General features: G+C 41.2%; 1 protein-coding gene and 1 pseudogene across 11 annotated transcripts in view; one reads left to right on the top strand and one right to left on the bottom strand.

The window, feature by feature from the left end:
- LOC138446669 (ATP-binding cassette sub-family C member 4-like) overlaps positions 1-14,477 on the top strand; it is a 217,477-nt gene that overhangs the window by 109,589 nt on the left and 93,411 nt on the right. For all 11 annotated transcript variants that reach the window (XR_011259504.1, XR_011259500.1, XR_011259501.1 and 8 more), the window contains one exon: positions 8,017-8,096. Coding sequence is in view for 4 of the 11 variants with exons in the window: in XM_069601897.1 (XP_069457998.1) it covers positions 8,017-8,096 (80 nt within the window). In the remaining 7 variants the exon portion in view is untranslated. The remainder of the gene's footprint in view (positions 1-8,016; positions 8,097-14,477) is intronic.
- LOC138446811 (transcription elongation factor A protein 1 pseudogene) lies at positions 12,980-13,879 on the bottom strand (annotated as a pseudogene).

Raw genomic sequence — 14,477 nt, 5'->3', positions numbered from 1 at the left:
TGGTCTCTCACCTTTGCTGGGTGTGGTGACTCTACTCTACTCTTCTGGTTTTTCCTGGCCTTATAATTCTCAGGAGGGGAAATCAGAATGACTTGGTGGCTAGTCGTGGGTTAGGACCCCCTGGTACTTTGCTCCATTAGCTGTGGTCAAGGCTCTAGCAGTTTCCTGGGAGAGGAGTAATTATTCCAAGCCTGTCTGATAAAGTTAAAGGAGTTCAAGTGAGTGGAAGATTCCTGGGAGCTATATTTGTTATCAAGAGTCTCAGGAAAAGAAAGGGCTAAGGTTGAGATCTGGACAGGGTGGGTGGGGACTGAGGACCTTCTTAGTGGGTGAACAAAGGAGAGAAAAAAGTATTTTATCAGAATAAGGGTACACAATCAAGAGTGATGGGAGGTAAGATGGGCACTATCCCTAGTGAAAATAAGAGGCAGAAAATGATATTGTAGGAAATTGCCCTGAAAAGTGAGGTTCCTTGTCTCCACTTTCTGCTGGATGGAAATCTCAGGATGGCTTGGCAGTAGCACCCACCCCATGATGAAATATTGTATGCTTAATACTATTGCATCATCCTGAGAAAGGTGGGACCTTATCTCCTCCAACATCAGAAACTTGGTCTACAAACGAATTTGAATATTTCTGTTTGCTATAGAACCCCCTTCTTGAATTACCATCTCTAAGGTGAACATCCAGATGAATGAAAAGGGCTCTGTTTGCAAGGGATGGACAATAAGGGAGACAGAGGGGGTGTCTTTTCCTCTACTTCTCCTTCATTCTCCAAGGCTACTCTGTTAAATCTCAGATGCTTCCCAGGATAAAATTTGGGAAGACTAGGCCTGGTTATCTTTCATGCCCTTCAAAGCTCTAAAGTCCTCAAATGACAATAAGAATAACACCTTTCACATGAGAGGTGGCAAGACAACACAGAAGAACTATACAAAAAAGATCTTCATGACCCAGATAACCATGATGGTGTGATCACTCACTTAGAGACAGACATCCTGGAATGCGAAGTCAAGTGGGCTTAGAAAGCATCCCTATGAACAAAGCTAGTGGAGGTGATGGAATTCCAGTTGAGCTATTTTAAATCCTAAAAGATGATGCTGTGAAAGTGCTGTACTCAATATGCCAGCAAATTTGAAAAACTCAGCAGTGGCCACAGGACTGGAAAGGGTGAGTTTTCATTCCAATCCCAAAGAAAGGCAATGCCAAAGAACACTCAAACTACTGCACAATTGCACTCATCTCACACGCTAGTAAAGTAATGCTCAAAATTCACCAAGGTAGGATTCAACAGTATGTGAACCTTGAACTTTCAGATGTTCAAGCTGGATTTAGAAAAGGCAGGGGAACCAGAGATCTAATTGCCAACATCCATGGATCATCTAAAAAACAACAGAGTTCTAGAAAAATATCTATTTCTGCTTTATTGACTATGCCAAAGCATTTGACTGTATGGATCAGAACAAATTGGAAAATTCTGAAAGAGATGGGAATACCAGACCACCTGACCTGCCTCTTGAGAAATCTATATGCAGGTCAGGAAGCAACAGTTAGAACTGGACATGGAACAACAGACTGGTTCCAAATAGGGAAAGGAGTATGTCAAGGCTGTATGTTGTCACCTTGCTTATTTAACTTATATGCAGAGTATATCATGAGAAATGCTGGGTTGGATGAAGCACAGGCTGGAATCAAGATTGCCAGGAGAAATATTAATAACTTCAGATATGCAGATGACACCACCCTTATGGCAGAAAGTGAAGAAGAACTGAAGAGCCTCTTGCTGAAAGTGAAAGTGGAGAGTGAAAAATTTGACTTAAAGCTCAACTTTCAGAAAACGAAGATCATTGCCTCTGGTCCTATCACTTCATGGCAAATAGATGGGGAAACAGTGAGAGACTAGTTTTTGGGCTCCACAATCACTGCAGATGGTGATTGCAGCTATGAAATTAAAAGATGCTTACTCCTTGGAAGGAAAGTTATGACCAACCTAGAGAGCATATTAGAAAGCAGAGATTGATGTTGATGTATGGCAAAACCAATACAGTATTGTAAAATAAAGTAAAATAATAAAAAAAAAGCAGAGAAATTACTTTGCCAACAAAGGTCCATCTAGTCAAAGCTATGGTTTTTCCAGTAATCATGTATGGATGTGAGAATTGGACTATAAATAAAGCTGAGTGCCAAAAAATTAATGCTTTTGACCTGAGGTGTTAGAGAAGACTCTCGAGAGTCCCTTGGACTGCAAGGAGATCAAACCAGTCCATCCTAAAGGAAATAAGTCCTGAATATTCATTTGAAGGACTGATGCTAAAGCTGAAGCTCCAATACTTTGGCCACCTGATGCAAAGAAGTGACCCATTGGAAAAGACACACTGATGCTGGGAAAGATGGAAGGCAGGAGGAGAAGGGGATGACAGAGGAAGGGATTTTTGGATGGCATCAATGACTCGATGGACATGTGTTTGAGTAAGCTCTGGGAGTTGGTGATAGACAGGGAGGCCTGGCGTGCTGCAGTCCATGGGATCGCAGAGTCAGACATGACTGAGCGACTGAACTGAACTGAACTTCGTAATTTAGATGGTATCTGCATACACATAATCTCTTTCATCTTCATGATCTTTTATCCTGTGATTTTCATCATCTCCCTTTTACAGATGAGGGATTTTCCTCTCAGTGGAGGTTGAATGAGTTACCTAAAGGCGTCTTGCTGCTGAAGGCCAGAGGAGGACCATTACTTGGCGGTTTTCCACTGGTGGTTTCCTATGAATATTTCTGTTGCTCTTTTAGTTTCATAACCTTCTTTGAGCAGCCACCGTATTGATGACCTATTCTAACAGCAATTAAGTTTTGTTAATTCTAACAAAAACAAAGAAAATATGAAACTTCGACTTCTATAGCTTGAGGTCCTATTCTCAGGCTCACCCAAGCTGAATTAGTTTATGTAGAATGATGCAGGAAGTCCATGCTGGCCCTCCTCCCTTAGTGGCTCTCTCATGCACACAGGGATCCTTTTCAGCCTGGTGATCATCTCCAGGCTTTACTCCTCTTTGGCCCAGTTTTAATCTGTGCCCCTGCATGGCATGTTTGCTATGCCTCTTTGGAGAGACTGTGCTTCTTTTTCAATGTGTTGCATGGATGTAGATCCAACTTCTCAGTGGGACAGTGAGACTTTTATTATCTTCCCCACCCTGCCCCTCTACACTTCACTGGACTCAAAGCTTGGCTTTGGCACTGCACTCCTGGTGTCTGACTTTCTGCAGGGCTGTCAAACCAATGGAAGATTCTTTTCGAAAAAATTAGGTTCAGGAACCATTAATGAAGCTAACCATGGACACGTATAAAGAAGTTCACAATATTGAAGAGTCACAGAACATATCTGCTCTTACTTGCAAGATCAGGTGTGGCGTGACCTGATATGGAGTTTTTTTTTCTGATGACTAAAAGTTATGACCAACTTAGACAGCATATTAAAAAGCAGAGACATTATTTTGCCAACAAAGGTCCGTCTAGTCAAGGCTATGGTTTTTCCAGTGGTCATGTATGGATGTGAGAGTTGGACTGTGAAGAAAGCTGAGTGCTAAAGAGTTGATGCTTTTGAACTGTGGTGTTGGAGAAGACTCTTGAGAGTCCCTTGGACTGCAAGGAGATCAAACCAGTGCATTTTAAAGGAGATTGGTCCTGGGTGTTCTTTGGAGGGAATGATGCTAAAGCTGAAACTCCAGTATTTTGGCCACCTCATGTGAAGAGTTCACTCATTGGAAAAGACTTTGATGCTGGGAGGGATTGGGGGCAGGAGGAGAAGGGGACGACAGAGGATGAGATGGCTGGATGGCATCACCAACTCGATGGACGTGAGTCTGAGTGAACTCCAGGAGTTGGTGATGGACAGGGAGGCTTGGTGTGCTGTGATTCATAGGGTCGCAAAGTGTCGGATATGACTGAGCAATTTAACTATAATTATATAAGACTAGTTCTTTGGTAAAAAAAAAAATAGCACTCAAAAAGACAAATACTATGTCACTGGTGAACCGCAGAAACCTTAGGCACCTTAGGCTGAATGAAAGAAGCCAGACCCAGAGACCCCATATTATACAATTCCATTTGGATGTTATGTTCTGAAAAAGCAAATTTATAGAGAAAGAAAGTAGAGTAGTGGTTGCCTGAGGGTGGAAGGGGGATAGGGAATCACTGGAAATTGCAGGAGAGATCTTAATTGGAGCATAAAAATATCTTAAAACTGACTTCTGATAGTGGTTGCATCACTCAGTAAAGTTACTAAAATCCAGTCCAATTGAATTGTGTACCTGAAATGGGTGAATTTTATGAGATGTAAAATATACCTCAGTAAAAATATACCTTGACATTTTATGATACATAAATATTTAATTTTTGTTGCTTAAAAAGATAGAGCAAAGACCAGATGTAGGAACTTCAAAGTTTTAAGAAACAGTTTGTTTATAACTAAGCTGAGACATTCTAGTTGTGGGTCAGGTGTCAGAATTTTAAAGGTGACTGAATCTAGCTTAGAGTATAGACTTGGTTCTTAAAATCATCATGAATTTGTATTTTGACAAGTTCAATGGCATCTTTTGTGATATTCTGTCTTGTGGACAAGACAGAAAACTGTGATCCAGAGCAGTTAGGAGGACACTGATTGGTTCTTGGATATCATGGTCTTCAAGGGGGGTTATCTCTCTACCGCTGTTTCTCTCTGCCTTTCTCTCTTCCCTTCCCCTGATCCTCTCTATCACCCCTTTCTTCCTCCTCCTCCCTCTACTTTACATTTTTACACAAATAATACACAGTGTAGAGAAATAAGAATGGGCAGAAAAAAAATTAAAGTTGCACGTAATACATTACAGACTTGTTTCAGACTTGCTCAGATGACTTTATAAATATGCCACATTCAACAGATTGATGCACTTACTGACTCCTGGGGATGTAATCCCAGACATGGATTTTCTGGGTCAGAAGGGATGCACTCTTAGAGTAGTTTACGCTTATTGTTAAATTGTTCCCCCCAAATCTACCTGTGCTTACAGATGGAAGTGATGTGTCCAAAACATGATCTGGCCTCTAGAATTTACTGTGGTTGTAGCTTTGTGACTGTCTATGCAGGATGAGGGGAGGTGGTGATACCACTTTACCCTAAAGTAATCAAGACTTGGGCACAAGGCATTAACTGACACTGGCTGTCTGGGTCTGGTCAAGAGACTGCAGACAGTATAGGACCATGCCTTATGAGGGATCATTGAGGCACCAAGGAAAAGTTGCTACAAAGAATATGATTCATTTCACTCAAGTATTTGAAAGGCTGTCATATCAAGAGAAATTAGATTCACCTTGTACAGTTATAAGGGCAGAATAAGTAAGGATGTTTTAGGAAGACAAGACTCAGTTTAATGTGAGAAATCCTCTAACACAGACCAGTCTGAAAATGGATTGGGTTCCCCCTGTTCATCTGAATCCCTCTTCCCTCTACATCCCTGGAGATCTTCCATCAGGGACCTCATGTTATTTGGATGAAGAGTTATGGCATGTATGTGAAAGGAATTCATGATAAGGATTTAATATTTCATTTGGAGACTTCTGAGAAAACTTTATGACTACAAGGCTGTGAACTTGAAATCACAGCTGTAGTTAAAGTGTGCTCAGTAGCTCAGTTGTGTCCATTTTATGACCCCATGGACTGTAGCCCACCAAGCTCTTCTGTCCATGAGATTTTTTCAGGCAAGAATACTGGAGTGGGTTGCTATTTACTCCTCTAGGGGATCTTCTCGAATCAGGGATTGAACCCCTGTCTCTTGCTTCTCTCTATATTGGCAGGCAGATTCTTTACCACTGAGCCCCTTAGGAAGCCCGGTTTATCCCAAAGCCAGAGGAAATATTCTGCAAGCACCATATGTTCTCTTAATGTTTCTTAGAGCAAGGAAGAAACTGTTGAACTTTCTGATCTCACACTTTTTTACACTCAGCTCACTGGTGAATAATTGCTTAGTTTTTTGATGATCTTTGATATTAGGTTCAGTTTGTGTAGTCACCATGTGGGGAGATGTTTTTTCTCATTGTTTCTGTTCTTCTTGTATTCTATACTCTTTGCCAACCCTTGGTCTCTCAGACCTTAAGGTTCACATATCCGGTGAAAGGTAAAGGGGTAGTTTTTACATACTGTTCACTTTATTTTAAAAAATTTTCAGTACTGCCTTCAACACTTTCTAAGCCAAATCATACTTGTAGTGTTTCTGAATCTTGCCAATGTTAAAAGTTGCATTTTTCAAATAAATTACAAGTATTTAAACCACATTTTTAACATTTTTGACATATATTTTATTTCAAAATTGCTGTTTTGAGAAGTATAAAAATGACCAGAGGGGTCACAACTTTTGTAAGAATATCTGCAAAACTGCCCATCTGATTTTAATGTTCCTGAAGCACAACTGATTAAATAATAACCCAGTTTCTTGCCCCTCTAAACCGCCTGGACAATAGCAGAAAGGGTGTCACCTGCCAGCTTGGAGAAAGGGTGTCACCTGCCAGCTTGGAGGATATGCAGATTCTCTGGCTCCCCCAGCACTCCTGAATCAGAATCTGCATTTTACCAAGTTTCTCCTGCAGCTCCTGGTGGACTTTCCCAGGGGACGTGATGCTGCAGAACCTGGGGCTGAGAGTCATCATCTTACACTGGTGGTTGAGCACCTGGTAATTTATGTGGCATCGTGACTGGGTTCTTTCACCTGCATGAGCCTGTTAAATCCTGAGATTTGCCCTCTAAAGCAGGCATTCCTAGAGGCTCAGAAAAGTTGTCACTGGGCCTGCAAAAGTGTCACTGAGAGACAGTTTCTGGAGTCTGTATTTCCTAAACCTGAGAAAGGAAAATTGAGACACAGGCTGTGATAGCCTGGCTAAGGGTGAAATATTCCAGCAGCCCCAGCCCCTGGCATGGGCAGACCCTGTGCTTCTGCCAGCCAGGTGCCCTGTGGAGGACAGCAGAGCCACAGTCAGGCCACAGAAACTCAGCCCTCAGCTGCTGCTCATTCACGGTCCAGCTGTGGCTTGCTGTGCAGGCCTCGGGAGGAAGTAATCTCTGACAGAGGTCCGGAAGAGCAGGTCAGGTTCCCATGTCTCACCTGCAGGCTGGCTTCCTGGAGTCTCAGTTATAAAAGAAATTCAGTGGTCTAGGTAACAGGAGTTGCTACACCAAAGTCATGTGTGTGCGTGTGCGCGTGCGTGTGTGTAGCTTCAATTTTTAAAAATTTGATCATTAAAGGACTAGATATTCATTAGAAATTAGCTCTAGTCTTCCTGTTTTTGTGGATTTTGAGAAGGGAAATAAAATCAATAATGATAAGTGATCTTTAGTCATTATATAATATTGCCATTTTCCTGCCTACATCCCTCTGGTCTTCTTAGATGCTTAAGCATGAGTCTATGTTTGTCACACCTGGTACACCTGTGAAAATAATGACATTACCATGATAGTAAACTCACATCATGAAGACTACAGGAATCTATAATTTCCTGAAATGTGAGTTGTTGTGAACCATTTTGTGGGAAAAAAAAAGTTATAGAGAGATAACAATGTTTATTTTAAAAGTATCACATCAAAATTAATTTTGATAACTAAAGCAAAATTAGTATAATGATTGGGACTGACGTATTTTGCAAGTGTTTATTTACTGACTTAGCACTTGGAATGAGTCTTAGATAGGATGGATCTAAAAAGAGAGAAGATTCTCAAATTCACCAACTCTTCTTGATGCTGCCAAGAAGATTCCCCCCATTCTTTTAAAAATCAGGGCTCAATTTCAACATCCCACCCACTGCTATTTGGTAGAATTTTATCTCTGTTTAGATATCATCCTATTTTCTCTTTCTTTACCACTGACATCAGCTTATTTCATATGACTCTATAATAAATGCATATAGTTTTAAAATATTTTTTGGTTTGTCCATGAATTGTTTCTCTTAAAGGGCTTATCTGGGGAAGTAATTTCTTGTGTCCTGTTCTTGCAGGAAGAATTTTGAATCGTTTCTCTAAAGACATTGGCGATATGGACGACTTGCTGCCCCTGACATTTCTTGATTTCATCCAGGTAATGTAACAGTCCTGTCAGAGTTCTCACAGGAAGAGCACAGAGTCTGTTTCTTAAGGTCTTTTCACAGGGGCTGAGGGTGATCCTTTCAGCCTGACAATGTGTCCTGTTATCTTAAGTGAAAGGTCATGTTTGTAAGAGAAAGGTGCAGTTGTGATTGGGAGGCTGAGTTAACATGAGGAACACCTGGGGCAGGAGTATCTACACAGTCATGTCAAGGTTGGTCTGAAGCAGCGACATGCTGGGTAAGTGGTTCTCCCTCTGCCTTCCAGGTGTCTGGCATGGATTCTCTTTACTGTGAGGGCATTTAATAACAGAATCACCTCGCATGGAAAGATAGCCTAGATGAACTAAATTATGTGTCTTATGACCACAGAAAAGAGAACGTGTTAGTTGCTCAGTCATTTCTGATTCTTTGTGACCCGATGAACAGGAGCCACTAGTCTCTTCTGTCTATGGAATTCTTCAGGCAAGAATACTAGAGTGGGTTCAGTTCAGTTCAGTTCGGTCACTCAGTCATGTCTGACTCTTTGCAACCCCATGGACTGCAGCAAGCCGGGCCTCCCTGTCCATCACCACCTCCCAGAGCTTGCTCAAGCTCATGTCTGTAGAGTCGGTGATGCCATCCAACCATCTCACCTGCTGTCATTCCCTTTTCCTCCTGCCTTCAATCTTTCCCAGCATCGATTGACTGGTTTGATCTCCTTGCAGTCCAAGGGACTCTCAAAAGTCTTCAACACCATAGTTCAAAGCATTAGTTCTTTGGTGCTCAGCTTTCTTTTAGCCATGCCCTTCTCCAGGGGTTCTTCTTGTGAGCCCCTAGGGAAACCCATTACCACAGAAGACAAGTATTTGTTGTACCATTTTTTTTTGATAAGACCAGGTGTGGTTACTTACAAAGAAAAGATTAATAAATGATAAATTGAAAAGTAATAGCTGAACAAGGAAAATAAAGAGCAGTTATTGAGGATACAAAGCCTTTAAGCCAATAATTCAAGTAAGGGATCAAAGTCATCTCAGAAAATGTCTTTTTTGTTTTTGTAAGAATTTCTTTTTAAGTGGCAATTGCTCTGTTGTAAGGTGTCTTTAAAACAAAAAGATAGAAATACCATAGACATACCTTCTATCCAGCCTTTGTTTTGTCTGTGAACTTGAGATTCTAAAGAACGGTGTTGGGTCCTCTCAGCTCTCATCTCCTCATTTAGAATGCTCATTCGGAATGCTTTTTTGTTGTGGTTTAGTTCTGTATGCTTTTTAGTGATTCAAGCTGTGGCAACTTTCCACGTGTTCATTTTGGAAGTGAAATGCATTTATCAAAAGCTACACACAGAAATGCAGCAATGAATTTCTGTGCAGTGCAACCTATGGGCAAAGGCTTCCATTGTTCCCAGTGAGAAGTAAGCTGAGTCTCAGAGGCAGAGTACTCTTACTGCAAAGATGTATCTTTTTAGTTTTTCTTTTCTGCAAACTTATTTTATAAAGGTGTCCTGTTGGGTTCAGCTATGTTACTTATCCTCAGAAGGTCTTTCAGTAAAGAGGTGTCACATTTTGACAGTGATTGCTAATTATTTTGAAAAGATTTTGTGAAAGTTCTGTTCCTTAGCTACAACAAGCTAGGCCAAGGTTGGTTTTCTAAAGCTGGCTGGCCTGCTGTGTGCTTAGCACATGGTTCATTAGCCCTTATAATCAGAATCAATTGCATGTTTTTGTATGATGTAGGACAGGGATAGATACTGCCGATTTCAGGGTAAAACAGCCTCAGTAATGAGGAGAGAAAACTTCAGTTTCATTGATTTCGAATCCCAGCTCCTTTGTACTTCCATTGATATCAATATACCAGTTCATGGTGCATGAAATAGAAAATGTCAAATCGATCTTATCTTTGGAATATCTTATTGAATAATCTTGTTTGGTTTAGTTAATTAAAAGGTCTACCACTTTTTTCATTCAGTTCAGTTCAGTTCAGTCGCTCAGTCATGTCCGACTCTTTGTGACCCCATGAATCACAGCACGCCAGGCCTCCCTGTCCATCACTATCTCCCGGAGTTCACTCAGACTCATGTCCATCGAGTCAGTGATGCCATCCAGCCATCTCATCCTCTGTCGTCCCCTTCTCCTCGTGCCCCCAATCCCTCACAGCATCAGAGTCTTTTCCAGTGAATGAGTTCTTCACATGAGGTGGCCAAAATACTGGAGTTTCAGCTTTAGCATCATTCCAAAGAAATCCCAGGGCTGATCTCCTTCAGAATGGACTGGTTGGATCTCCTTGCAGTCCAAGGGACTCTCAAGAGTCTTCTCCAACACCACAGTTCAAAAGCATCAATTCTTTGGCACTCAGCCTTCTTCACAGTCCAACTCTCACATCCATAAATGACCACTGGAAAAACCATAGCCTTGACTGGACGGACCTTTGTCGGCAAAGTAATGTCTCTGCTTTTGAATATACTATCTAGGTTGGTCATAACTATTCTTCCAAGGAGTAAGCATCTTTTAATTTCATGGCTGCAGTCACCATCTGCAGTGATTTTGGAGTCCCAAAAAATAAAGTCTGACACTGTTTCCACTGTTTCCCCATCTATTTGCCATGAAGTGATGGGACCGGATGCCATGATCTTAGTTTTCTGAATGTTGAGCTTTAAGCCAACTTTTTCACTCTCCACTTTCACTTTCATCAAGAGGCTTTTGAGCTCCTCTTCACTTTCTGTCATAAGGCTGGTGTCATCTTAGTCTCCCATAAATGCTCAAGAATGTCATAACAGTAAGTCTTTACCAAGAAGAAGCAGAGCTTGAAACGGAGAATATGGAATAAGAAAATAAACTTCTCCAAAAATGTTGACTTGCTGTCATATTCCTAAGGTGATCAATCTTTGGAAGGCCTAGAGCTGAGAAGAAAATACAGAGAGGACAAAGACTGTAGTAGGCATGAGGTTTATTGGTCATAGTATTTTTGAAAGTACAAACAAAATAGACCTCAGATTCAATTCTCTTTGTGGCCAGAGAAAAGCAACAGTCACTTTAATACATGTGACATCATCACCACATCTAGAAAAAAATACCACCACTCAGATATATCCTTGGATATACTAGGCTGTTCTAGTGGTGAGCATGAATGGCCTCTAAGGGTCCAAATTCATGGGATTCTTAAGCCCTTTGGGCCTTAAATCTATTAATACACCATCTTTCCTCTCCCGATTGATGGCGCCCAGAATATCCTGAAGGGTGGTAACAATGGGCTTAGAGTTTCTATTCTATTTGTCATACATAGACTGGTAAGCACTTTATATACATAATCTCATTTAATTCTCACCACCATCCTTTTAAAGTGTTGATATATCCCAGATTTTCCTAAAATTAAGAGTGGGTATATGGTCTTACCATCTCTGTCAATTTTTTTTTAATAACAAGAAACTTTATTGAATTACAGATTTAAAAATGGCTCACTTAAAAGTGGGACTATTTTAATCTTACACTCATTCTTTCAAAAATTCATGTTATTTTCCAAGTGATAAAAGGTTACTCTGTGACCTGACAAAGTGGAGGTGGGATGGCACCAGTGGCAAATTCTTACATGTGGGGTCTTCATGTAGACTTCTGGATGTTTTCTCTACTGCATCAAACTGACCTGCGGTGAGCAGTGGGGAAAGGGAGGGAGGAGGGGTGTGCAAACTGGTGCTGAAGTCTTTCCATAGAGGTTGGAGAGTGGAGATGGAGCAGGATGAGATGTGGTCCTCATAACTGGGGATTCAAGATGTGCTACAGCCAGTGTGAGATCATTCTTCCTTATTCCCAACCAAGCAGATGGCACACACTTAACTGCAAGGTCTGTCCCATAAACGTGGGCCATGTTACAGCCCACGCACTCGTCTGTCTCTCAGCCTTACTCCTGTGTAACAGAGGCAGCAAGTCAAAATGTGCTCCATCAGTCTCCATATGGAAAGACCACAGCTTAGTGATCTATTTAAGCCTTAAAGTCCTCAGTCAGAACAGATTTCCAAATCAAAGTCAAGTCAGGAACTGTTCACAGGAACCACACTATTTTAAAATGCTAACATCTTCCTCCCAGTGTGTCTTCCTACAAAAGGTAAAAATGGTCCAAACTTTCCACTCTTTGCCTGTCTGGGATTTATGAAAAGCATACCAAATTACGACGGTGTTCTGCAAAACTAAAATACACTACAAAGTCAAACAGGTAAATAAACAACATACCAAACTGATTTCAACAAAGTCAAGTCATATTTCCGAGAGCTAAAATCTATTAAGAACAAGTAATACACACGTACAAGAAATTATAAGAAATGAGAATCACAGTTAGTTACAAATGCAAAATAATATCTAATTATCCCAGACTTGTGAACAGAATAATTAAAATCAATTTCATATGCTGGTTCAAATATTATATACAATTTAGATAAGCTGGTCAAGTATTACTTGAATATACACCATGTCTGATAAACTTATATTACACTGCCTCTTATCCTTTTTTAATATTTGCAGGTACATGCCAATATAGGAAAAAAAAATGTAATTTCCACTTGTGTGTTAACTGAGAAGTGTAACATTCTACTGCGTATGTTTTATATTGTAAAAAAGTTTTTACATTTTCTTTTAAGAAGAAAAAAAAGGTAAAAATTAACTGCCAAAAGTTTATAAAAATGAAAAAAGAAGTTTTGAAACAGATACCATTATGTGGTCTCCCTACTGACCTGAAATTACAGAAGGTGTTTAAGGAAGGGACACTATGTCAAAACCAGAGACTAACCCAAGGGAGGCAAGTTACTTTAAAAATCTGATTTGCTGGAAAACTAGGTAGTTGACCTAGTCTTTAAAGCTAATTACAAAATCCATCTTCTTAATGGTCCAGATGTTTTGCCAACGCTTACAACTCAACAGAACTTCCACTGGTTTCCACACTCGTTGCGGACAACAAACGTTGTCATGGGTTCATCAGCACTCCGCGTTTATACCTGGGTGTAAGTGCAGTTCTTTTTACATTTGCCGCACGTGAACAAGTCCGTCTGGGTCCCGCCCGTCTTGGCCATCTGATGCTCTCTGATGGCTTCTTTGGTCAAGTTTTTCCGCATCTCTTTGAGCTCATCACTAGCCATCTCCTCTGCTGTCATTCTAGCAAACAAGTCAGGAGGAATGTTCCCACACAGCACGTTTTTCCTTAAATTTGGATTTTTGGCATCCTTAAGATTTGATATCCTACTTTGTATTCTATTTTTCTATTTCATGTCTGTATTCCTTATTTCTTGATAGATAGCTTCCTCAGTCTGAGATCCCAATTCTTCCTCGTCAGCTCCAATGGCAATGTAGTCATCTCCTGTTCGGAGAGCAGCAGCCAGCATCTCCCTGCACTTAACCGCACAGAATCAGAAGTGCTTGGCGCCCGAGGGAAAGATGAGACGTTCGTGTCCCGGGCATTGGTCTCATCATTTCTGCTGCTCATGTTGCCACTGGAGCTGCTTTCCTCTCTTGCTTCAGGGCTATTTTGTGACATAACTGCAGTATCTTTTTTCTTTTCTTCAGTCTTTATCTGTTGATGGTCCACCTAATAACTTATTCCAGGATTTGATGAGGGACTTTGCTAAAGATGTAACTTCTTCATCTGTGCTCTGCTTGCGAATAGCATTCACTGACGTTCCAATTCTTGTGGACTGTAATAGTTCCAGGGTCATGGGAATATTCTTAAGCTCCTTCAGTAAATCCAATGCTCCAGCCGTGTTCTTCTTCTGCACCATCTTGTCCATCTTCTTGGCAATGGGAATCACCTGGTCCTCCATGGCTCCAGCAGGCCTGCCCCGGGCCCGGCCATGTGGGATGGGAAGTGGGCGAAGCTGGCGGGTGGCGGGCGAGCCCAGGCGTCTACGAGGTGCCTCAGCAGGCCGTGCCCAGGCGCTTCCTCACCGACCGAGCCCGCCCATCTCTGTCAATTTTTGAGAGAATGAGCCCTAAACCCTGTCTCAGATACCTCAATATTTGGCTAATGGGGATTTCTGCTCTAGGTGTAGGTTGTCATTCTCTGCAAACTAAAGAATTATTCTGACTGATGAAAATCACCATGTACTCTCAGTGAATTTATCTTAGAATTTTTGCACTTATTCATATGGAATCATAGACTTTGGCTAGAATTCTCAACTAGTATGGTCCAAATAGGTTATAAACATATTAAATAATGATTCCCCTTATTTCTTGGGGCATCAGGACTAGGGTCAATTGCTTCTGGGTCAACATGTTTCTTGTGTACACATCATTGTCTCTGTGCCATAGTGAGACAGATGTGCAGAAGCATTGGCCATGGTGAGGTGGGCCATCAGATGGGCCTAAATCCAATCAGATGGGGAGAATTGTGTGTGTAGCTTGGATTAGGCTCCTTGGAAT

The sequence above is a fragment of the Ovis canadensis genome, chromosome 10 (assembly GCF_042477335.2).
Source record: "Ovis canadensis isolate MfBH-ARS-UI-01 breed Bighorn chromosome 10, ARS-UI_OviCan_v2, whole genome shotgun sequence".
In the NCBI taxonomy this organism is placed as follows: Eukaryota; Metazoa; Chordata; class Mammalia; order Artiodactyla; family Bovidae; genus Ovis; species Ovis canadensis.
This window is presented reverse-complemented; position numbering and strand designations above follow the sequence as displayed.